The sequence below is a fragment of the Lissotriton vulgaris genome, unplaced genomic scaffold, assembly GCF_964263255.1.
Source record: "Lissotriton vulgaris unplaced genomic scaffold, aLisVul1.2 SCAFFOLD_285, whole genome shotgun sequence".
Lineage (NCBI taxonomy): Eukaryota > Metazoa > Chordata > Amphibia > Caudata > Salamandridae > Lissotriton > Lissotriton vulgaris.
Genome location: NW_028246414.1, coordinates 640687 through 667978, shown reverse-complemented (window position 1 = coordinate 667978; position 27292 = coordinate 640687). Strand labels below are relative to the sequence as shown.

The 27292-nt window shown below is 44.3% G+C and overlaps 1 protein-coding gene across 2 annotated transcripts in view; it reads right to left on the bottom strand.

Annotated features, from left to right (window-relative positions):
* The window catches only part of LOC147665960 (copine-5), a 1339740-nt gene that overhangs the window by 881019 nt on the left and 431429 nt on the right, over positions 1-27292 (bottom strand). For both annotated transcript variants that reach the window (XM_086949376.1, XM_086949377.1), the window contains one exon: positions 1878-1924. In XM_086949376.1, coding sequence (XP_086805502.1) covers positions 1878-1924 — 47 coding nt within the window. The remainder of the gene's footprint in view (positions 1-1877; positions 1925-27292) is intronic.

Sequence of the window (27292 nt, the reverse complement as noted above, 5' to 3'; positions counted from 1 at the left end):
TGGCACCTATGCAGCACAAGCTTTGATATACCATCCACTGCACCGTGACCCTATGTTATTTTTGCAGCCTCTAGGGGCCATTGTTCAAATCCTTCCCCAGACTGCTATGTATTAATTTAAAAGTGTAGTATGAATGAGTTGATTGTTTGAAGCTGTGAATGAGAATACATGTGTTGAGTGACTGAGGGAATATGTGGGACATGAAATAATGTTTTTCAAAAAAAATGTTTTGCACTTATGAAATTTTATGAGTTCTTGCTCATTCAGAATGTATATCTTTTTGAAGTATTGTAAATAAAATATATATATTTTTCCAAGAAAGTGGATTGAATCTCAAATTAATACTTACACTGCTCAGATAGGTGTCTCTTGTCACCCGTTACTCCTATGTAAGGATCCCCCTGTGGGACCTTCTAATTGACCCTGGCAGGGTGTTCGTTATTCTATTCAGCTGTATGCGTTGTAATGACTGCGTTGTAAAGGTATGTGTTGTAGTGGTATGCGTTGTAGTGTCATGCGTTGTAATGGTTGCGTTGTAATGGCATGCGTTGTAATGGATGTTGCTGTGTAAAAGTTTCGTTGTAAAGGTAGTGCGTTGTAAAAGTTGCGTTGTAAGTGTTTCCCAGATAAAATATAGCTTCAGAATCAGATTCAGTCAATCCATTTCTCAAATAACATTACAGGAGCATCATCCATTAGATGGGTGCCGGAGCTTATTTTCGAGTAGGAAGTATTTCAGGGAGCACTTAAAATCACTAGAGGAGTTGGCAAGACTCTAGTATGATGCTAAAGAGTTCTGTGCCTGGTGCCTGGCACAAGAGGGCCGGAGAACCAAAGGATATTTTCTTGAAATGTTGAAGCTAGAGGCGATCATTTCCTTTGCTTCTCACCAATCCGGAACCCGAAGACATGGTGCATTTATCAGCAGCGGCCCGTGCCGGTAAGAGTGGTGGGGCAGTGGGCCCAGGTTGGGGGAGGGGGGATTTCGAGAGACAACAACAAGGAAAAATTAATTGATTTTCCCTTGTGGTCGTCTGTCGAATCCCCCCCCCCCCCTCTCCCCCCAACCTGGCACCACCGCTCCACTGCTTTTACGTGCACAGGCAGCTCCTGGCATTTATGTGATAGAACAAGCGACTGCACAGCTGCTTTTTGGTTTCATATTGTATGAGGGATTTAGTTATGAAGTCCTTAAAATTGGTAAACCAGCTTCTTTGCTAGATTTTCATAACCAACAGTGCCTGAGGAAACAACCTATCTGTTCCCGCTCTCTTACTCCCAAATCGATATATTTACCCTGAGGAACCCTGGGGTGAAGACAGTTAGAGCGATGTTTTCATGTGCGCTTGTTATTCCTCACAGATCCCCAGTATTTACAAATCTCCGCCTCCCTCCCAATTCCTCCTTTAGGGGGTCATTATTTATTCATTGGATGTTTCACATTGATACAGAAGAAGCTTCCTCCAAAGAAAACTCCCCTGCAGCCCGGTGCAGTATTTGGGTCAGCACTGGGGAAGAGAAATTGGAACAGCCTTGACTATTAAAAAATGCATATTTTAACTTCGAAGCTTCATGCTCTGCCCCCTGTGGTTATCCCCTCTGTGTACACAACAAAGCAGAAAGTTATCATCAACTCATGAGGTGCAAATGTCTTCAGTCAGTCAGGAACAAATGGAACAGAAGTCTTGGGGGGTCTCTGTTAGCGTCATCAACCAATTGTCAGGTCCATGAGTGCTGGTCTTTCAAAGACCCTAGATGTGGGGAAAATCTTCACATTCCCTTTAGTCTATGAGGGCCCTCTAATGTGTTAACAGAAAGGTCAATTTTGATAGATGGCAGTACAGCATCTCAAAGTACAATAAAGAAAAGGCACTTACCTCTCGCCATTGCTTGGTCTCGATCCCTTGAGTGTAGAGCACACACACTGGGGAGAAAAGATGGGAGATGTCAGGTCGAACGCAAGACAGACAGTGGCACTTGCATGAACGATGCTCGGGTACCCATCGGTGTGAGTGTAGGTTATGGAACAAAAATTAAGAAAGATGAGTGACGCCACGTCCACTCAATAAAAATGAAGTCATGCATTAAAATAGTACATAACTACATAATGACTGCAGTTAGAGACCCATTGGCCTGACCAGGATTCCAGCTGTCCTTACTTTCAGACTATGATTGCTCCGCTGTGTGTGTGTTCAGAGCCTTTTTAGGTTTTGCATCTTGAGGGGTGCCACCAGAGTATTCACATGCTGTATGCATGGGTAATTGCAAGCATTTTCCCCAGGAGCCAAAAAGTATGTTGTGTGCATGACCAAGAGCCGCATTTATGTCAGCATGGTATGGGTCGGGGATGGTGGAAGGTGGGTGAAGTTAAAGTGAAGCATGCGCATGGTATGGACAGTGAGCTCTGCAGTTATTTTGAGGGTCAAATCACAGCCTACATATGCCTTTGTCCCTTTAATTGCCATTATGTGATAGAGCAGGGAAACTGATTGAAGGCACAAGCCTAGTTCGATCCAGTGACGTGGCTCTGGCTCAGCTCAAGGTTCTCTTAGAATGAACGAAAACTTCATTTGGTAACCTCATGCATCGACAATTAAAGACAAAGCATTAACTGTGGATGTAAAATGTGGGAGGGAAAGTTTTACCCATTTAGTGGCTGTATTGCACAATGTGAAACCAGAGAACTGGGATCAATCCTGGTTTCCATACTTGACCACATTTTGTGATCCTATGCAACTGGTTTGTTTCACTTTGCCTCCTTTTTAGGTCGAGCCTGGGCAGAGCATGCGCTGCTCTGTGGCATGCTCTGTTGGAGTATGAAATAGAAGCCCTGCCCACTCTCTGCCCATATTTATCATTGGCTTGTGTGATTGCCCTTCGTAAATGCTGGCTTCTGATTCGTTAATAGGCTTGTTAGTCCCTCCTAGTACCACCTTGTCTTAGTTTGTAACCTCTCATGAAGACTGACCCTTTTACTTCGGATGTTACAGAGTAGCCTTTTTTAGTCTGTAAGCACTATTTTCTTTAACGAGTTTCTCCTACTGCAGGCACAACATGCTTTCCTGCAACTTTCAGCGTGCCATGCGTGCTTTCACTTTCCGAGCAGCCCGGGACAATGTTAGCTGCTTCTTCGAATCGGTCTTTCATTTACAAGAGTTTGAGCTATTGACATTGTAAATGACAATGCCTTATATTTATGTGCTAATTAGCAAAACATATAATTTACAATGCCAATAGCTTAAACTCTCGCAAATGCAAGACCTATTGCATTGCAAATGCTTGTTCTTCATTATCACATATGAGAACACCTTGCAATACATAGTTCAGGGTGTACAAAACTTTCTCTTGTGTTTGATGTAATAAACTATATTATTATTTCAAGTATAATTCCAACCTTGGCCACCCAGAGAGATCAAATGACAAATGACTTGCCTCTTGGTTCACTAATGGCGCTGTCAAAGCTGGTAGCATGACTGTTTCTAAATTAATGTCTGAAAACTATTACTTCTAATTAATGCCTCTCAATGTAGTGATATAATCTGATGTACTAAGACTAAGGTGAAACACTTGTGCATCTTAAAGAAATACATATTTGTTGCACAATATCTTTAAAAAGGAATGTGTTCCTAAAGTTAACTGATGCAGGACAGCTTCTATGCTTCTTTTTCTTGACTTGAGTTAACTGTAGATAAATGCTTCCCCATTTAACTGTTTTCTGATTGTTAGTGCTCTGTTTAGTAAACAGCAGCAGTGCTGCTATTCCCCAGGGGGCTGCATGCAAAGGTCAGGAGGGCAGCATGTGGCCCTCAGCAGTACATCCTGCTGTACTGGGTTCATCCATCCATCCCTAGTGATGCACTGCTTTGCTCTCAAGCATCAGCTTACACCTCTGATGCTGTCTTCTCACCACTCCCTCCCATATTCTCGACTATTTATGCGGACATCCCCTCCCTTCGTAGACAACCTTCTCTACTTGCATACACCAATCCATGTCACATTTCCGGTCTCGCAACGTCGGTGCTAAGGCTGCTTTACACATTTTTGCTATATTACGTTTGGCTATAATAAATCCAAGGATAACTCATATGTTATCAGCTGCAGAGAGATCGGTTTATTCCCATATATTTAATAAGCACAACTTTGGCAAGATCTCCATATCGTTACCACATGTCTGACTCATAGTTGTTGCCACCTCTTTCCAATAAGGTTGAAGTCCTGGGCATTCCCATATTAGGTAAGTTACCCTCCAGCCCACACCCTCTCGACACTCCGATGACTCAGTCCTCCCCATCTTTAACATAGCCGTGCTTGAGTAACACATTCGATGCAGGACTTTATTTTGCACTAACCTACATTGAGCGCGTATAGCCACCTCTCAGGGGGATGCCAGTGCCTCTTGCCACTCGTCATTGTCTAGGTGCCCCAGAGCTACTCCTCATTTATTCCTGGGGTGAAACAATGGGTCTTGAAAGTTGTTCATGATTTTCTCGTAGGCCAGAGAGACAGCCTGCTTGTGTATAGTTCCATCTAGCAACCGGTCTTCCAACAGTGCAGCCTCTGGAACTTACGTCCCCTTCAGTATCGCGTCCCCCAAGGCATGCCTAATTTGTTGGTATTGGTAAGACTCTGCAGGAGCCAGTTGATAATCCCTGCTGAGGTCCTCAAAAGATTTTACTGCTCCCTCTGCCCAGAGATTCTTAACCTGAGAGGTAACTATCAGGTCCCATTTCTTGAAACCTTGGTATTTGGCCCAGTTGTGTGCTGTAATCCACAGTGGGGTCGCTTGAGTGGTTCTCCCACGCCACCCAAGTTTCGCCATCGTGGAGTGCCACAGTTTCACCGTGGTTGCTGTTGGAAAGGAGCAGGCGTCTGTATTTCTTTTCCCAGAAAGTGCTCTAAGATAGCCACCTGCCTGCATATTTTGATTGCCCATTCTGTAAGCTGGATCTTTGAGTGGAAAATAAGCCCAATGGTTTATCACTACTGATTGAGCTGCCCAATAGTAATAATGAAGGGCAGGGGGGGTTATGCCCCCATTGTGCCATACAGAGACAACTTTTCTAATGATATTCTACGTGCTCCACCATCCCAGAGAAGCGTGCAGATGAGAAATTCTATAGATTTGAAATAGGTAGGGGGTTCAGGAATGGGGTATTTTGTAGAATATATAAGACGGACAGTAGCACCATCATCTTAAACAAAGCTGCTTTTCCTAGCAAGAATAGGGGTAGTGCCTTCTATTGTTGGACGTCACTTTTCAATCTCTGTAGCGGGGTTCCAAATTACATTCATGGAAGGTCTGTGGGTCTTTGGTTATATACAGTCCTAAGTATCAAAATCCCTCCATAACTATTCTCGCCTCACAACATCGGGGAGGCTTCAAATCTGTCCCACTAAGTATATAAATTACTATGGCCAACTACGAGGAGGATGGACGGATTGATTGACGACGTGGAGGAATTACTCGTTTCCACTTAGTTGACATATGGGTCATGGTGCAATACACTGTACCCTCTGAGGACCTAGTATTGGGGCAACTCTTGCTTCTGCAAAGATTACTTTAGAGGAATTGATAAGCCTCTTTCCAATTGTATGGTTACGTCTGTTAAGATATGGGATTTTCGTCGTATTGACTACAGTCACCACCGTTCCCAGGAGTGTCCTGGGTGATTTCATCAGTCGTATATCTGGCCCAGGCTTCTTCCTGTGTTATCTTCTTATCACGGTCGGATGGCTTCTTTCCAGCTATCCAGTGGAAATATTTGTCTATCACATACAGCACTTATCTGGTTACTGATTCTTTCATATAGGGTCGCTTTACCGCAATGGGACCCTCTCTTCCAGGAATTCCAGTGGGAGATGTATTACGGTTAAATACAGGTTTACATTGGAGTACACTGTTCCATGTGAAGAGACCTATTTCCGTACATTGACAATTTACTTCTTTGTCATTTTCATCCTATTTGAAGTGTACGCTACACGTAACATATTGTTTGCCCTGAGGAAGTTCCCGTTTTGGGAATGAAACGCGTTGACTGGATTGTCTTAATTCAATAAATTTTTAAGGAATCTTTGAAATAAAGAAGTTATTTTTCTACCTATATACTGGCCCATTGGACTTCTTGAACTGCGCACCCCCACTTGTCTCAATATATAAATTAGTGATTTGCCCCATTTTTCTCGTATATCCAGAGTATTTCCGGTAAAGCTAAAAAATGTGTAATATTCTATGGAGTGTAATGTATGGACTTGCTACATAGAGTAGGATCTCATCTGCATAACGGGATAACCTATCTTCCCAGTTTTCCATCCATTTAGGTCCTCTAATAAGGGGGTCTCCCTGTATCCAGACCGCCAATGTTTCCAACACCAGGGCAAACACCAGGGGGGCAGCCCTGTCTCACACTCCTTCCCAACTGAAAGGTTGGTGACTTCCCTCCATTCACTGCAACCTGTGCTAGGGGGTCTTTTACAGTAAACGGATCCAAGCCAGGAATTTTCGGACCAAAACCATGTCTCTCCAGGACCGCAAACATAAAGGGCCATTCTATTGTATCAAATGCCATTCGAGCATCTATTGAGACTATCACTGTATCTTCCTGAATCGTAACTGTACATCCCAATACCCCATATAATCTCCTCAGGTTTAGAGCTGCGTTTCTATTTGGCACAAAACCGGAATGATCGGGATGTATTAGTTTATTAATTATTGGTCTGGTTGCCAGTAGTTTAGCCAACATCTTAACTTCCGATTTAAGCAGTGAAATTGGTCTGTAGGAAGCTCTGGTGGCTTCCCTGGTTGGTGGATTACTACAATTTTTGCCAGCCACTGATCGACTGGCAATAATCCCCTCTCACAACTTTCCTGAAGCATCTTTTTGAGGTGGGGGAGATCATGGAAGTGGTGAGTTTACATAATTCAATGGGAAAACCATTAGGGCCCATCACCTTACCCACATTTAGTGCACGAATAGCTTGAGTGATCTCACCTTCCATGAGGTCTTGTTCCAGACCGTCTCTATCTTCCTTTGTTTATCAGGGTATATTGATCCCATAAATTAAATCATGTGCTGCCTTCTGAGATGTCTCGGTGGATGGAGGATAGAGGTCAGCGTAGTATTTTGCAAACTCCTCCACAATCCGTTGCATGTCTCTGACATCTTCTCCCACTGCGTTCACTCCCTCGAACACCCAGAGTGATGACTTCTCTTTCCTCTCTAACCACGCCAGGAGTTTACTAGCTCTATTCCCCCAGTTCATACAAATGACATTGAGTTACCCAATATCTCGCTCTGGCCTCCCCTTCTGCTGCGGTTTTATATTCTTTACTTTTAAGCACCAGATGGTGTAGGACTTCCCCCCCGAGTCTATGGGGATGGCTCGGTTTCTAACCTCTGGATCTCTTGTTCTTTGGAGAGCAGTTTTGCTGCTTTTTCTTTTTTGTAGCTCGCCATAACGGATATACCTTTTCTACTATGCAGATATATACATGTATATGTATACATATACATATATACAAATATATATATATCTGCCGGAGTACTGTGAAATAAAACATTTTATCGGAGTAGGGGGGTGCATGATTGTGCGGGGGTTGGTCAGTAACAGGGCATTGCCAGCTTGTGGGGGGTTGACTGCTGGCTCTGGACACAGGCCAAACGCACACAGCCAAAGGCTGGGCTCCAGTGAGTGGTTACAGACCAGGCCCTTCATGCAACCCCCTACTATCCTGGTCAAATATGAATGTCTGAACAGCAAGAAAGTTCAGATACTGCTCTTCGCAGATGACTCTTTACTTTTCCACAACACCAATGGGCCCACAAAATCTAGTAGATACATTTCTGGTTTTCTGCAAGCAAAGGGGCCTGGAACCCAATGTTACAAAAACAAAATGTATGGCTTTTGGGAAGGGAAAGGGAAAATCGTGAGTAGTTCGGATCGCAGCTGAATCACTTGAGAGTGTAAAAAGCTCTGACTATATAGTGATAAGGTTGACCGACATGCTCGGATGCGAGCAGCAACATGAAAAAAGCTATCTTACCCTATGCCAAAGGTCAAAGTCAATACTGAGATTCCATAGACAATGACGAATCCGGCAGCTGACCCCTGCATTGGAGGTTTACCGTGCTAAAGCCCAAAGCGCCACACTTTACAGCGCTGAGATCTGGGGCTATACTAATACCCACAAACTGATGGTGTGCGAAAATGTTTTTGTCAGATCCCTTGTCTCTGTGCAAGTCACCACCCCTCTGACTCCATTATTTTATGACTTGGGGACGAAAAGAATTGGGACGTGGCTTCGCTCAAACCTTTAATGTACTGGCAAAGGTTGTGGACCACACCTGACCTAAATGATAACAGCGAGTCACTAAAGGAGATTGTAATGATTAGTGGCACTAAAAAATGACCATAGATTAAACACATTGACAATTGGTGTAGATTATTGGAAACGCCAAGTGTGTGGGATTGTCCAGAGGGTTTGTAAAGATTAATTGATTAGCGTAAAGACCAAGTACTGGGTGTATGTGGCAGAGCGTTTTCCAGTGAGAACAACTAACGGTCGCCTAACAACCCAGTTTTTATGTTTTAAACTCTGTCCCAAGTTTTGACCCTTTTTGGATCTGATCTCACCACCCCTAGCAAAAAGCGTGTTTGCTAGGTTTCAGCTGTGCAACATAAAGATTCCTAAACACCAGGCCATTGATCGAGCAACAGAAATGTGCCCTGCATGTGGCCTAGCACAAGAATTTGAGGAACATATTTCGTTTTTTTTGCATTAAATATAATTCAATCCGTAGGAGGTGGATACAGACAATATGCTTGCATTTAGGAATCAGACAATATCGGGTTGCCCATTGAATCCTGAAGACCGAAACATCTGATCAAATATCCTTTGCAGTAATGTGCTTTCTATTCAACTTCTGGATTAGGCGCCAGAAGTTTGTAACGCAGGCTGACTAGGATGCTTATGTGCCTTGGTGTATCAGTAAATTTTGTTACTTCGATTATGAAGTCAAAGTATATTTTGAGAAGTTTGTGTTCAGGAAAAGTGGTGAATTGTCTTCAGTACCTTAAAATGTTCTCTTTTTCATTTTTACTTGGCTGTGGATCTACTTAATGAAATCTTTGTATTTTTAGTGTTCTATCCTACATTTTGAAATATTTATGATGCTATTTAAATGGACCTCTTTTTTTTAACGAATATTTTAACATAATCGTTCAAATGTATGGGTTTGGTATACTTTGATGGTTAAAAAAAGATTTTTTTATATATATGTGTGTGTGTGTGTTTGTGTGTGTGGGTGTGTGTGTGTGTGTGCGTGTGTGCACATATATCTATATATCACCCCAAAGCTCCAGTGATATGAATTCATTATGTCAACATAAAAACAATTAAGTAATACATAACTACATAAGATTACATCTCATATGTATCACTCAGCAGGACTACATTGTCCATGATGCACTACAAACAACTTAATAATATAACATTCAAAATTGGGCTAAATATTTTCCGTTTTTTGAACAAACAAGATATCTAGGGCCATACGTAGGTGGCAAAATACCGGTCGGTAACGGCCGATTTCGGCCGTTACGACCGGTATTTGTACTTCCAGATGTAGGGGGCCTGAAAATGACTAATTCTGTATATTTATCGAATCGGTAATTTTACCGAATCGGTAAATTACCGAATCGATAAATGTACAGAATCGGAAATTTGGGATGTAGGTGGCACTGGAAACAGTGCCACAGGCCCTTAGAAATTCGTTATTTACCATGAAATACAATGGCATGGTAAATAACGAATTTCTGTGTACATGCACATCTGTGCGTGTACACCTGTGCCATGTGGCACACATACATGCCCTAAGGGCATGTATGTGTGTCACATTGTACACAAGCCAGAATCAGGGGTGCAACAGGGTGTCAAAGTGACACCCTGTCCCCCTTGACAAATCGTTAAAATTACCGAATCGGTATTTACCGATTCGGTAATTGCCATTGATTCCTATGGGCCTCAAGGCCCATAGGAATCAAGGGCAATTACCGAATCGGTAAATATCGATTCGGTAATTACCGAATATTACCGATTCGGTAATATTTAAAGAATTATTACCTACATGGCATTTACCGAATTGTAAATACCGAATCGGTAACATTCGGTATTTACGATTCGGTAAATGCCATTTACCTACATATGGCCCCTAATCACATGTTATCTTATTTAACTGAGATCTACATGTGTTGTAATTATTGAACGCGCCTGCTTTTAGAAAGAGCAGCGATGTTAACATCTGAAATAATCATGTGGTAATACATGCATTACCAACATTCAATACAAATATGGCTCAAAAGTAAACAATGTTAATTTTCAGTATTCGAACTGGCTAATAATTCGATAGCATGTCTCATTTATGAGATAACACATCATCATAAATTATGTGTTATAATTGGTTTCCTTAATTTACAGGTGATTTTTCTCTGGATCATCTGGTTTTCTACCTATTTAGGCTATAATTATTTTAATTGTGTGAATAATAAGGGTCAGGTGATTAGGAAATAAGGGAAGGAGGGGTACATAGGGACCCTCTCCCGAGCCAATTTCTGTCCCAGGTACCCCATCCCCAGGGTACGGTCCCTATTCAGATGGGGAGGAGGGCCTGGGGCCCCCTCACCGAGCCAGGGTGGATGCTTGTTGGAAAGCCAGCCGTGGCCATTCAGCAGCTGGTGCACCCCTATGGTAAAATATTAGCTGGCGGAAAGCAGCACCCAAGATGGTTGCTGGCTGGAGAGCTGGCAGATGCTGTGTGGGCCTTGGGGCTCTCCTGTGGCCTCAAAATAAACATCATGTGTTGGTGTCCCTGGTTGGACCGAGTCACCCGAAAATTACAAAAAATATAAAGAAGTAATAAATGATTTCCTGGACCTGCTTATTATTCACTGCTCCAAGCACAGAGCGGAGCATAATGGCCTGCAATGCCTTTTTAATTATATTTTTTGATCTGGGTGGTGCCCCTACTAGGGGAAAGGGCGCCACTAATCATGTGGTAATGTTCTGGAGGGCTGCAGGGAGCAAACAAGCTCCCCCCCAGCAACATACAAAAAGCACAATAGGTCTCCTGGGTCATTGAATTCATGACACTAGGAGAGCTTGCTGCGAGCTTTAAATCACTCCAAGCTGGGGCTGTATGCTCTTCAGCTGGAGTGCAGAGACCCATTGTGGTTGGATCTATGGCTGCATTTTAAGGCCTGAAAAGTGTGAAAAAGACTCAAAAAGATGCATATGGTTGTTTTAAAAAGTGCTTTATTTAATATCGTTTCTGTCAATAAGGAATGTTAAACAGTGATAAAATCTACATTTATTATATTTATTGTGACTTTTTCACAAAGTGAATAGGTCTGTTTTATATATGTTGATGTACACATCTCTTGATAAAGCCAATAGGCCTGTCTTTTACATTTAAAAGGGGGGATTGGGTGAAGGCTTCAGCCAGCCCTTGCGACCAACCCCTGTCACGAGTGATGTCACTGACCATGTTATGAGTGATGTAATATGTGAGGTCATAAGCAGTGCAGTGTGGAGGCACGAGATATAGACAGCTCAGCTAACTATAACTGCTGAATTTCACTGGATTTGTATGAGTGAAACCTGAGCCTAACTCTAACACCCCTGTTAACTATGTTTTTTTTCAGTGAATCTTTAAAGTTTTTTAACTGCCAATTCCTAACCATAACATCCCTGTAGCCTTTGTTTTTATCAGTGAATTTCTATGATTTTTAAATAGTAATGGCGTTAGAAGAGTGGTAGAGAATGGGGTCGAACCTCTGATCAGCTCCAAGAAATCTCGCTGTGTAGGAGTAACAGAAAGTACCAGGAGGGATTCTTGGCCCCCAAGGTCCCACACCATCCCAGAGGACTTCATTCCCCAACCGGTAGTGCACCAGGGAATGTGTTTGCAGAGTAGTGGAGAAAAGGGGTGTGGCCTCCGAAGACCATTTAGCAATCCCGCTGTGTGGGACTTACTGCAGGTAACAGGTGGGGTAGGGTAGCCCCCAAGGACGTCCTTGACCCTTCCTGTTTCCTCCAGTAAATCCCACGCAGCAGGATTGCTGAGAGGCTGTCAGAAACCACACCCCCTTTCTACACCACTCTGCAAACGTGCTTCCTAACACACTGCTAGTAAAGGGATGAAGTCCCCTTGGCTCCAGAGGGTCCTTGGGGCCAGCTACCCCTCCTGTAACCTTCAGTAAGTCCCACACAGTGGGACTGCTGGGAGGTTTTTGGTGGCCACACCCCCTTTCTCCACCACTCTACAAACGCGCCTCCTGGTGCTCTACTAGTTGGGGTAGGAAGACCCCTTGGCTCTTGAGAGTCCTTGGGGGCCAACTACCCCTCCTATTACCTCCAGTAAGACCCACACAGCTGAATATTTTTGGCCCTGAGGCCCCCAAGAGTAAAGAGGACTTAATTTCCCAACCAGCTGTTTGTCAGGAGGCGCATGTGCAGATTGGTGAAAAAGGGGGCATGGCCTCCAAGTACACTCAGCAATCCCTCTGTCTGGGGCTTACTGGAGGTAACAGGAGAGCTTGTTGGCCCCCAAGAACCCAAAGTATTTAAGGGGACTTCCTTCCCCAACCACCACTGCACCAGGAGTGGCGATGAAGGGGGCATGGCCTCCGTTGTCTAGCCAGAAGTTTTTATTTTTATCTTTTCTTTCGGCCCCGGGGGATGGGGTCCCGTGGCCAAAGAAATCTTCAGAGGGGGGGTGTGCAGCCCCTCTCCCTTTTAAAAAAAGAAAAGAAATATAAGGCCAGGCCCAGGGGGATGGGGTCCTTGTGGCCAAAATGGGCCCAGGGAGGGGGGGCCATGCGACCCCACTTTCTTTATGTACAAAGCTTATATTTAAAAAAAGGAAAAGCCAGGACCCGGGGATGGGGTTTCTTGGGCCGTAAGTTGCATGGGGACGGCCTCATTTAAAAAAAGACTGACCCCAGGACCGAAAGAAAAGATCCAAATAAAAACTTCCTGCTCGTCCCCCCCACCCCTCCGGGCTGATTTCGGCCCTGGGGACCCCATCCCATGCGGCATGGTCTCTCTACTGGGTGCCCTGGTCCCACCCAGGGCACCCAATTTTTTAACGATGGGGACTGCGGGGGAGCCTCACATCCTCCGCTGTGTCTGCCGGCTTCCAGCAACCTGTAGGAATCGGCAATACTTTTGGACAGAGTGAGCTGCTAACAAGCAGCTCCCTCTGTCCAAAAGCAATTCAACTCCGCTTCGTGCAAGCGAGAGCATTTTACATGCTCTTGCTTGCATGAAGCGTAGCATTGTTTGCTAGGTTCTCCTGCCAAGCAATAACAAACAGAAATGTACCTAGGGTGAGCACCCTGGGACATTGCAGGAGCAAGCCCCGGGGGGTGGCAGTCCTCAGGGCTAATAATGGCACCCGTGTTAATTTAGCCCCGGGAGATGGTGGTCCCAGGGGCTGTGGGGGCCAAACGGCCTCCTATTTAATTTTAACATGTTGCCCCAGGGAGGTGGTGCTCCCCGGGGCTGCAGGGGGGACATGCAGCCCTCCCACATTAATGTTTTCTTTTCCCCTGGGGAGGTGGCGGTTCCCAGGGGGCGAGGGGTTTCCGCAAGGGCAACCCCAGCACTATTATTTAAATGAAGCCCTGGGAGGTGGTGGACTCATGCACCCCCTCCTTCCTTTTTACACTGCCCCGGGAAACTGGCCCACTCCGGGCAATTAATAACGTAGCGCTTTGTTTAAAAAAAAAACGTTTTTGCCAGATCTGCGGATCCTGCCAAAAATGAAAAACAAAAATATTTTTTTGGCCCTGGAAAGTTCTAGTAGGACTGCCCAAGAGGCCTAGGGGGGTCCAGGTATTTCTACGCTGCCTCCTTTTTTATCATTTTTTTTTTTTTTACCTTTTTGTGAAACTCATTTCAATTGAGTCCCAAGACGGCTGCCAACACTTCCTAGTGGAAGTGCTGGCAGCCAATCAAATTTCAGTAGGGTTTTTAGTAGGCTGTTGAGCTCCCAGATATCTATCTTTTTTTTTACTTAATCATCTTGAAACTACAGAATGGATTTACACCAAATCACAAAAGCATGCTTCTGAACCAACATCTAGCTTTGTGCCAAATTTGGTGTGATTTTGTTCAGCAGTTCGGGTTTTAGTCATGTTAAAAAAATGAAAATCTCCATACACATACCATGGGAAAACGTGTTTGGAGAACTCCCTCTGTTTTTTCTGCCCTTACTTGATGGATTACCCCAAAACTTTCAACACAGCAGCATCACCAAAAAGGGATCCGTGAAGCGCCGCCAAAGTTACTGACAAAACAAAAAATGCTTTTCCTATGGAAAAATTTGTCCTAACTATAACTACCTACTGGAGACCGCCAGTGGGTAAAAAAAAAACACAAACACACACACACACACACACATACATCCCAGTGGTGGTTGCCACTGGGTAGTTATAGTTAGGATAGTGTTTCCATAGGAAATTAATTTTTTGTGTCGCTAGTGACGTTGGCGCAGTTTAACAAATCTCCACAAACTTTCTGATAAAGTGATAAAGTGCTCTTTTTTGCCTAGTTTGCTTATGGAAAGTTTCATGGTGATCTGCCAAGCAGAGCCTAAAAAAAGCACGTTTTCACATTCAGTTTCCGATAGGAAGTTTAGACACAGCTACATCCAAAACCACTGAACGGATTTACACCAAATTTGACAGAAAGCTAGATCTAGGTTCAGGAAGAATGCTTTTTGTGTTTTGGTGTAAAGTCCGTTCAGTAGTTTTTGAGTAATTACTGAAAATATAAGTGTATATAAGGATGCGAAGGCTCCGCAGATCCCCACAGATCTCAAAGTGAAATCTGATTATCTGCCACTACCTCAACCAGGAAGCGGTGGCAGCCATCTTAATACTCAGGATTTGATCTTGAGTCCTAAAAAAGAAGTTAAAAAAAGACACAAGGGAGCAGGGTATGAATACCCTGCCCCCTAGGTCTGGTACCCCACCCCTGGTCCAAAACCTTCTTTTTTTAATTTGCCATAAATTTGCACAGGATCTGTGAATCAGTGGCAATTTATTAAAAAAAATACATGCACAGTCTCCTGCACTTGTTTCAAACACCCTAGATGGGCTGGGTCCGGGGGGAGAACATATTTATAGTTTAGGGGAGGGAGGCGGGTGTGGCCTCTTTCCCCAGACAGTTTTTGTCCCCAGGGCCTAGCCGAATTTGCAAAGGGAAGGAGACACCACCTTCCCTAGGCCCAGCTGAATTTGGAAAGCTGGAGTGGGGCCACATCCCCCAGGGCCTGCTCATGGCATGTCCCAAGGTGCCAACCCCCAGGACATAAAGGTTTACCTGTCCGCACTGGCGCGGTCAGGGAAACTTGTGTTTGTTCCCTTTTGGCAGGAGCAATTTCAAAACTCCTGTCAGGAGCAGACACCAAGTACACCCCTAGCGGGCAAGAGCAGGAAACGATTGCTCCCCCCGCAGAGATCAAGATTTTTAGATGCTTCTAGTGGGTGGGTGGTTAGAGGGGGTGGATAACCCAATATACCCTTGCGGGCTCGGGCAAGCAATATATGTTAAGATAGATACCGGCAAGGATTTTATTTTGAAATTATACATCATCAGCGTAATAGAGTCTATATTACTACTAGAACTCGTAACTGAAATAATCAGTGGCTGTTGTAGTTATTAGCACAATTTGGAATCATTGAAATAACCTTAAATAGCTACCACACTAGCCATGAGGAGATCAAACAATTCACAAATATTAATTCTGTGCACCAAATGAAATTCAGAAAAAAGAAGAATGATGAGAAGCAACACAGGGATTATATTTCAAAGAAACTTATTATTTGTATCTTCAAATCAAATTCATATCTTACAAGGGTACATAATCAAATTAATCGTAGATAAATCTTAGGTATAAGGAAGCGACAAAATCATTCCATAAATACACAAGATTAACAATCCAGTCTGTATACTAGATGAAGAAATGACTCCTTGTTGGAATAACCAGTAAGTCAGATGTCGAATGTAGACATGGACTGGTGTGTCGACGTTTCGGTCTTATGTGGTTTTATCCAAAGACCATCATCAGGACGAAGAATTTTAGTGCAGTATGGATGACCCTTATATTAAAAAACACAGATTGCACTGTCAACTTTCAGTAGAGCAGTTCAGTATGTAAATTCATACCCTTAGGGATTCATAAACTTGTCCCTTTGATGGCGTTCAATTAAGGATTCCAAGCCAGGTTATGTTTCACGATACTTAAAACCGGAAACGTTGTTGCTTGAGAGAGAACGGAAGCAAACAGGCATACGCGTCGGGTCAAAGGTGATATCGATCACCTTTGACCCGACGCGTGTGCCTGTTGATTGTACTACTGAAAGTTGACAGTATAATTTCAAAATAAAACCCTTGCCGGTATCTATCTTAACATCTATTGGGTGGGAGCAATGCTGGCTCTCGCTGGATGAGGGTGTCAGGCGTCGCAGTGCGTGGAGCCTTTACCGGCTTCCCGTCCCGCACCTGAGGCTGCGCAGCAGGCACTGCAATGCGCAGAGCTTTTAACAGCTCCTGCGCCCGCAATGGAGAACGCTGCCTACCCTTCCCTGTCGGCGTCCAAGGGTGGTGCCGTAAGGATTATATAAGGGCAGGATTTGCTCTGGAAGGACGCTTCGCGTTCCAGCTCGGATCTCGCCTGGCCTTCCTCTGCTCGCTGATTTTCCTGCTTACCTGAGACTCCCTGGTCCTTGGATATTTGTTCCTGTTTGCTGTGGTCCCTGGAAGGACTCTTCTGCTTCCTGGGTTCTCTGGGTCTTCTTCCTGTGTGGCTGTTGTCTTTCATTGGTTACTTAGTATCAGTCAGATGCAATTGTGTTAACCCTTGGTAGTTTGATTCTGAGTTCTTATAGGAACAGCTCAGGGTGTTCATGCATCAATATCTTTGTTGTAGTTTTCCGTTATTTTTTTTATCTTTTACTGTTGGAACAATACATCTGGGGGTCCTGCGTTCCGCTGAACTTTTTTTCTTGTGATTCCTTCTTTCCCAGTTATTTTCAGAAAGGAAAAGACATAAGGCATTGAAATAGGAGTTTATAGCCTCCTTATCTTGTTTGCATAGTCAGCCCCTATTTATTTTCTTATTTTTATTTTGGCATCTCCTTTAGTTAAGGGAAATTAATTTTTTGGGTTTTCCCCGTGCATAGGAGTGCGGATTTATTATTCCTTACTTAGGGGTTTCCTTACCTATGGCGATTTTAACCTAGGTGGGTGCACACAGTTTTGACTTCTTTGTTTATATGCAACTGCTGCAGTCCTAAGTACCTCTCTGAACACTGACTGTCCTTTTAGGTAACAGGGCGTTCTGGCAATCCAAGACGCTGACTCTTCATGCCTGTTAGTCCTTTCCAGTACAAGGTATCCCTTAAGAGTAATAGGGTGTTTAACTTTCCGGATACTGTGAAACTTTTCTACTCATCAAAAATTTTTCTTTTAGGGTTTATATATATGTATATATATCTATACTACTATTATAAAGCAAGAACTTTGTACCTTTGAGGCAGGTAAACTCGGGAACCACAGCGCCAATCCACACACTTGATACATCATTGTAATCGTCAGGGTGTGCAGATGGACATAGGCTATATAAACTATAAAAATATGCGTTATTTAAAAAATGTACCTTAAAAAAAAAGTAGTCCTTTCAAAGTAGCGCCGGCCGCGACCTGCATGTTGACGTCAGGAGCACGGGGAGGAGCGGCGTCCAGCAGCACGAGGAGGAGCGGCGGACATGGCACGGGGGAGGAGCGGCGACCAGCGGCGGACAGGCGGTGAGGACCGGCGGACAGGCGGGAGGAGCGGTGACGAGCGGCAAGGAGCGGCGAAGCGGTGAACTGAGGAGCGCGGGGGAGGTGCGGCGGCTGAGGTAAGGGTCCGGGGGACCCATGGACAATGACGGGGCAGGCGGGGGACGGGGCAGGCGGGGGACGGGGCGGACGGGGGCCCGGGCTGCTGGACAATTAATAAAACGAATTACGTAGCGCGCCCTGTATCGCAAAATGCGATGCAGGGTGCGCTACGAAATTCATTTTTATTTATTAAATTGTTTACTTACCTTCAATTATCCATACTCCAGTTTTTAGCACCCCTCCTCCGCCCCGCCCCGCCCCGCCTCTCCGCCCCACCAAAACTTCCTCCACGGGCCGTGGCTGTAACCCTCTCCTCCAAAGATTAGAGGAGATGGGTGTGCACAGCAAGGGCTTGTCCCGCACAGGTTCTTTCCTGCAGGGTACACACTTTTCAGCATTTCTCAAAGCCTTACCTTTTATCATCTGGGGTAGCTCACGGCTCCACCCTCACTCTGACCCTTTTCAATCTTTATGTAAAGCCACTTGGAGATATTGTGGAAATCTGCGGTCTCACAATCTTTTCACATGCCAATGACACCCAGATCGTGGTATGCCTTTCATCGCAGGAGAATTAGTGTTGAGGCTTTGCACATCTACCTTGAAGAAGTTTCATATTGGATGAACGATAATTCCCTTAAATTGATGGGGATAAAACTGAGGTTCTGTTTGTGGGCAACCTCCCTGCATTTGTGGACCTCATCTCTGGCCTAAGGCTATGGTTAATGCCCCTACTCTAGTACTTGTGGTTAAAACTCTTGGTGTTTGGCTTGATGGCAGATTGTCTATGACTCATGGCTTCCACCTGTTTTGGTATTCTAAGATGGCTCAGGAAAATTCTTGGATGTCTCCCTATCTCAGCCCAAAGAACTGTAATCCCGGCCTTGATTATCTCCAGGATGAATTATGACAATATTCTCTATCTAGGCACCCCGAAGATCCTACTTCAGTGGCTTCAGACCCTACAAAGCGCAGCACCAAAACGTTCACTACATCCCTCCCTCCCTCAAATTTACGTCCACAGCCATCCTTCTCCACGATCTTCACTGGCTACTAATCGAATCATGAGTGCAATTTAAAGCACTATGCTCCATGCATAAATGTTCACTTCACTTCCAGTTCGGCAGCGTAAGGGTAGCTCGGAAGCCACAATTGCACACTGACTAGCGACCGCCGGCACGCACAATAGCATTTTGCTATGATCAGTCCGATTGTGGCCATACACTTTACTCATTTTGTGTCTGTCTGCATATTTATGTAAGGTATAAAGGGAATGGTTTGCACATATCTCACATGTCCATCCCTGTTTGAGTAGATGAAGTTAAATTGGTCCTGATAAAATGCTGTGATCCTTGTGGACAGTAATAGGCATGAAACATGTCAACCCTTGACATATACTAATCAGAGCCAGGATAGGCCATTTTACCTATCAATAGCTCAAACCCAAGTTTTTAACCATGAAAAAAGGACCCAACAATTAAAATAGTTTTTGGATCCTGCTAGTCATTTTTAACACAAACACTCCTCTCATTCAACTCATACTAGCACACCATATCCAAACCTCACTCCTCAAGTTGGCAAAAAAGAAAAGAATTCCAGAAAAAGAGCCCCCTTGAGGGGCCTGTTGGACATTGCAGCACCGCCCAACGGGCAGCTGCCCGATGATGAAGCATGACACCTTTCGGGTTGTGTGAGGGCCCTTGCTCTTAATCGGAGCCCTCCCCTGGATTTACCACACCAGGAGACCTAGATCCCTAAACAGGAACTGCATGCTCCTTCTTCTCATAGTTGATTTAGGGGCATGTGTGCTGGACGTTAAACAAGTCCTTGTCCCTCCCTTTTGGTATTGATTATATAATTCTGGCCCCGTCTGTTTCAGATCCTTGGTGTCACCGTATAAAGTTAATTGCTCTATGCACTCCAGAAATCTAGATCTTGCTGTCAATCCCAGGGTAAGATAATCCTGGCAAGGAGGTCAAGCTCTTTTTTATTGGTGTCCTAAGCTGATGAACTCCTTAACCCGTCTATGAGAGCATGTCGCTTTCTTTCAGTTTTCTGCTAAAAACTTGGCTGTTTTAATGTTCTGTGATAGAGAAGGCATGACTTGAGGTATCTGGAGAAGCATAGCGCTAGGAAACCATTTCTAGGTAGCCAAACACTCTTAAAATCTGTATAATAAATAAAATAATAGTAGGTTCGGAGAAAGAGGCCACGTGGCATCCTCTCTTTAAAAGAAAGGTCCTGAGCCTCTGGGGACCAGGCCCAGTGATCAACTCCCCACCTCACATGGCCAAAGGCCATGTACGGTGTGGGGTTGACTGCTTTTGAGAGTTTCGCCACAGTGCCTGGCTACAGGCCAGGAGTTGTGGCCAACACTCCACTGCGCACTGCCTTATGCCGTGCACAGTGGCTGCATGTAAGGGATTGGTGACAGGGCTTGGCTGCATGCGGGGGGGGGGGTTGGCTGCAGAGCCTGGCCTGCAACCCCCCACCACCCACAGCCACCAGAGGTTATGCGCAGTGGGGGTTGGATTAGGGTATGGTACTTAAATATTTGTTTACTTGTAACATTGTAGTTAGGTAAAATGATCAGTTTTAAACTCTAAAAACCACTGAAATTCACCAGTTATAGTTAGAGTTATCTCAAGTAACTATAACTCGTGCCCTAAGATAGCTATAACTCACGCCCTCGCCTTGCACTGCTAATTACACCAGATATTGCATAACCCATGACATCAACTTTGACAGCATTGATAATTTCACTGTGAATGGTGGGGCGCGAGTTATAGTTACCATAGAGCACGATTTAAAGTTACTTGAGATAACTCTAGCTATAACTTAGGAATTTAACTCTTTTTTAGAGTTTAAATCTGAACCATTCACTTTACTATAATGTTTCTTTACCCGTTGGCTTTTTCAGTGAATATATATATATATATATATATATATATATATATATATATATATATATATATATATATATATATATATATATATATATATATATATATATATATATATATATATATATATTATAAATATATAGATGTATATCTATAAATATATCTATATATATATATCTATATATATATATATATATATATATACATCTATATATATATATAAATATATATATACACACACATAAACATCATGTAAAAATTAGATACGGTCTCTTCAAAATTAAAAATGTATATTTCTTTAACATGGGGAAGCCATTAAATTTACATCAGATTATATCACTGTATTAAGAGACATTTATTAACAATGAAAGTTTTTAAACATTAATTTAGAAACATTCATATATATTGTAGGGCCACTGGAATTATGCAGCAGGGTTGAGCAAATTATATGGCAAGAAAAGGCAAATTATGCGGCATTTTGCGCCACATTTTGTGATAGAATGACTTCATTATTTTGTCATTTTTACACTTGTTGACACTGTCTAAGCATTGGTTGCACCTCCTCAGTACCATTTTAATACACAAACATACCTATAAAATACAGAAAAGTGATCAGTCAGCCTTTGTAAAGGACCTTACATTGCGCTGCAGCACATGCTCCTGCGTTTTTATTAACTTGTAAACTATTTGAGCTCGCAACTACTTTTTTTGTAGTTATAATCTGCAGATTATGCTGCAAATGATGGATTATGCGGCAAATGCGGAAAATCTACAATTATGCAAAAATCGCTACGGGCGCACATTCACATAACTCCAGTGGCCCTGAATATGGCCTAGATTTAAATTATAAATGGAGCAACATTATAGTCTATTAAAACAAACACAAGAAGTTTTTTACTGCACGCATACTGGGCTTGTATAATTTAAGATACTGTCACATGTGATAAAGAAGTAAAAGAAGACTTCGTGAAATATATTTTGTGCCTATGATCAGACAATTTAGTCAGGTGGGGAAGCAGGGATTGATCCTAGGTTTTCTAGTTTATTTGTGCATTTCAACCACTCTCCTGTTTTGCATCAAAGGTTAGTGCTTTGTCCATCGAGTTATGTGTCATAGATAGGAGATTCCTGGAGTCCCTAAGAGACATACTGGAGTACATACATCAAAACAGCACCGGTGCTTGAGTACTAAGAGCATAACCTGGACTGGAGGAACCCCTGACAGCATGGCACCAGCACCGGTGATAGAATACACAGAACATAACTAGTACTTTTGGCGAACAACTGACAGCATGGCAACAGCACTGGTGCTTGAGTACTAAGAGCATAACCTGGACTGGAGGAACCTCTGACAGCATGGCAACAGCGCCGGTGCTTGAGTACTAAGAGCATAACCTGCACTGGAGGAACAACTGACAGTATGCCAACAGCACCAGTGCTACAATGCAAAGAACATAACCAGGACTGGAGGAACCACTGACAGCATGGCATCAACAGCCGTGCTTCACTACTAAAAACATAACCAGGACTGGAGGAACCACTGACAGCATGGCATCAACAGCTGTGCTTCACTACTAAAAACATAACCAGGACTGGAGGAACCACTGACAGCATGGCAACAACAGCCGTGCTTCACTACTAAGAACATAACCAGGACTGGAGGAACCACTGACAGCATGGCAACAACAGCCGTGCTTCACTACTAAAAACATAATCAGGACTGGAGGAACCCCTGACAGCATGGCAACAGCACCAGTGCTACAATGCAAAGAACATAACCAGGACTGGAGGAACCACTGACAGCATGGCAACAACAGCCGTGCTTCACTACTAAAAACATAACCAGGACTGGAGGAACCACTGACAGCATGGCATCAACAGCCGTGCTTCACTACTAAAAACATAACCAGGACTGGAGGAACCACTGACAGCATGGCATCAACAGCTGTGCTTCACTACTAAAAACATAACCAGGACTGGAGGAACCACTGACAGCATGGCAACAACAGCCGTGCTTCACTACTAAGAACATAACCAGGACTGGAGGAACCACTGACAGCATGGCAACAACAGCCGTGCTTCACTACTAAAAACATAATCAGGACTGGAGGAACCCCTGACAGCATGGCAACAGCACCGGTGATAGAATACACAGAACATAACTAGTACTGGAGGAACAACTGACAGTATGCCAACAGCACCAGTGCTACAATGCAAAGAACATAACCAGGACTGGAGGAACCACTGACAGCATGGCATCAACAGCCGTGCTTCACTACTAAAAACATAACCAGGACTGGAGGAACCACTGACAGTATGCCAACAGCACCAGTGCTACAATGCAAATAACATAACCAGGACTGGAGGAACCACTGACAGCATGGCATCAACAGCCGTGCTTCACTACTAAAAACATAATCAGGACTGGAGGAACCCCTGACAGCATGGCAACAGCACCGGTGATAGAATACACAGAACATAACTAGTACTGGAGGAACAACTGACAGTATGCCAACAGCACCAGTGCTACAATGCAAAGAACATAACCAGGACTGGAGGAACCACTGACAGCATGGCATCAACAGCCGTGCTTCACTACTAAAAACATAACCAGGACTGGAGGAACCACTGACAGCATGGCATCAAGAGCCGTGCTTCACTACTAAGAACATAACCAGGACTGGAGGAACCACTGACAGCATGGCAACAACAGCCGTGCTTCACTACTAAGAACATAATCAGGACTGGAGGAACCACTGACAGCATGGCAACAACAGCCGTGCTTCACTACTAAGAACATAACCAGGACTGGAGGAACCACTGACAGCATGGCAACAACAGCCGTGCTTCACTACTAAGAACATAACCAGGACTGGAGGAACCACTGACAGCATGACAACAGCACCAGTGCTACAATGCAAAGAACATAACCAGGACTTGAGGAACCACTGACAGCATGGCATCAACAGCCGTGCTTCACTACTAAAAACATAACCAGGACTGGAGGAACCACTGACAGCATGGCAACAACAGCTGTGCTTCACTATTAAAAACATAACCAGGACTGGAGGAACCACTAGCAGCATGGCAACAACAGCCGTGCTTCACTACTAAGAACATAACCAGGACTGGAGGAACCACTGACAGCATGGCAACAACAGCCGTGCTTCACTATTAAAAACATAACCAGGACTGGAGGAACCACTGACAGCATGGCAACAACAGCCGTGCTTCACTACTAAGAGCATAACCTGCACTGGAGGAACAACTGACAGTATGCCAACAGCACCAGTGCTACAATGCAAAGAACATAACCAGGACTGGAGGAACCACTGACAGCATGGCATCAACAGCCGTGCTTCACTACTAAAAACATAACCAGGACTGGAGGAACCACTGACAGCATGGCATCAACAGCTGTGCTTCACTACTAAAAACATAACCAGGACTGGAGGAACCACTGACAGCATGGCAACAACAGCCGTGCTTCACTACTAAGAACATAACCAGGACTGGAGGAACCACTGACAGCATGGCAACAGCACCAGTGCTACAATGCAAATAACATAACCAGGACTGGAGGAACCACTGACAGCATGGCATCAACAGCTGTGCTTCACTACTAAAAACATAATCAGGACTGGAGGAACCCCTGACAGCATGGCAACAGCACCGGTGATAGAATACACAGAACATAACTAGTACTGGAGGAACAACTGACAGTATGCCAACAGCACCAGTGCTACAATGCAAAGAACATAACCAGGACTGGAGGAACCACTGACAGCATGGCATCAACAGCCGTGCTTCACTACTAAAAACATAACCAGGACTGGAGGAACCACAGACAGCATGGCATCAAGAGCCGTGCTTCACTACTAAGAACATAACCAGGACTGGAGGAACCACTGACAGCATGGCAACAACAGCCGTGCTTCACTACTAAGAACATAATCAGGACTGGAGGAACCACTGACAGCATGGCAACAACAGCCGTGCTTCACTACTAAGAACATAACCAGGACTGGAGGAACCACTGACAGCATGGCAACAACAGCCGTGCTTCACTACTAAGAACATAACCAGGACTGGAGGAACCACTGACAGCATGACAACAGCACCAGTGCTACAATGCAAAGAACATAACCAGGACTTGAGGAACCACTGACAGCATGGCATCAACAGCCGTGCTTCACTACTAAAAACGTAACCAGGACTGGAGGAACCACTGACAGCATGGCAACAACAGCCGTGCTTCACTATTAAAAACATAACCAGGACTGGAGGAACCACTAGCAGCATGGCAACAACAGCCGTGCTTCACTACTAAGAACATAACCAGGACTGGAGGAACCACTGACAGCATGGCAACAACAGCCGTGCTTCACTACTAAAAACATAACCAGGACTGGAGGAACCACTGACAGCATGGCATCAACAGCCGTGCTTCACTACTAAAAACATAACCAGGACTGGAAGAACCACTGACAGCATGGCATCAACAGCCGTGCTTCACTACTAGAAACATAACCAGGACTGGAGGAACCACTGACAGCATGGCATCAACAGCCGTGCTTCACTACTAAAAACATAACCAGGACTGGAGGAACCACTGACAGCATGGCAACAACAGCCGTGCTTCACTACTAAAAACATAACCAGGACTGGAGGAACCACTGACAGCATGGCATCAACAGCCGTGCTTCACTACTAAAAACATAACCAGGACTGGAGGAACCACTGACAGCCAACAGCCGTGCTTCACTACTAAGAACATAACCAGGACATAGGAACCACTGACAGCATGGCATCAACAGCCGTGCTTCAATACTTAAAACATAAACAGGACTGGAGGAACCACTGACAGCATGGCAACAGCACCAGTGCTACAATGCAAAGAACATAACCAGGACTTGAGGAACCACTGACAGCATGGCATCAACAGCCGTGCTTCACTACTAAGAACATAACCAGGACTTGAGGAACCACTGACAGCATGGCAACAACAGCCGTGCTTCACTACTAAGAACATAACCAGGACTTGAGGAACCACTGACAGCATGGCAACAACAGCCGTGCTTCACTACTAAGAACATAATCAGGACTGGAGGAACCACTGACAGCATGACAACAGCACCAGTGCTACAATGCAAAGAACATAACCAGGACTTGAGGAACCACTGACAGCATGGCATCAACAGCCGTGCTTCACTACTAAAAACATAACCAGGACTGGAGGAACCACTGACAGCATGGCAACAACAGCCGTGCTTCACTACTAAGAACATAACCAGGACTGGAGGAACCACTGACAGCATGGCAACAACAGCCGTGCTTCACTACTAAGAACATAACCAGGACTGGAGGAACCACAGACAGCATGGCAACAACAGCCGTGCTTCACTACTAAGAACATAACCAGGACTGGAGGAACCACTGACAGCACGGCAACAACAGCCGTGCTTCACTACTAAGAACATAACCAGGACTGGAGGAACCACTGACAGCATGGCAACAACAGCTGTGCTTCACTACTAAGAACATAACCAGGACTGGAGGAACCACTGACTGTATGGCAACAGCACCAGTGCTACAATGCAAATAACATAACCAGGACTGCAGGAACCCCTGACAGTCTGACAACAGCACCAGTGCTCGAGGACACTAAGAACAGAACCAGGACTGGAAGAACCACTGAAAGCATGACAACAGCACAGTAGCTTGAGTATACTAAGAGCATAATACCAGGACTGGAGAAACCGCAGACAGCATGACAACAGCCCTTGTACTAGAATGCAAAGAAGATAACCAGGACTGGAGGAATCACTAACAGCATTGCAACAGCACCGGTGTTCGAGTACACTAAGAACATAACCAGGTCTGGAGGAACTACGGACAGAATGGCACCTGAGATCTCAGCAGTTGTTGATAAGAAGAGCGTGTGCGAAAATTTATTTCACAAAACATGCAGAGTATTCACAAAATTAATGGCTTTAAGCTAAATACATTTCATTGGTATCTTGAGTCACATTAACTGCCAACAGGTGAATGAATGGTATGAGGAGAAAATACCTCACTCAAGGAGAAACTACTTCTTGGGGACACGTTTCCTGCTTAAAATAATATCCTGTAAACTAAAGTCATATGAACTTTTGCATCATGCGAAATCACAAAAATTTACGCAATTCGAGTGACAGCAATGTTGTGATTGATGTGAAATTAAGCAGTCATAAAGAAAAAAGCTGTGCAGGCCAAGAACTTCTCTGCACAAGGAAGACTTCAAAACCCCTGTTTTTTGTGCTTTATAGTGCGAACAAGGCCCAAAGGAGTTAGAGTACTTTACAACAGACTATGTTCCACATTTCTTTCTTTCTTTTTGTATTTCTATATAGGCACTGGGACATGAAATGAAGCCTAGAATCCCATGATGTTGACTCAAGGTGGTGTTT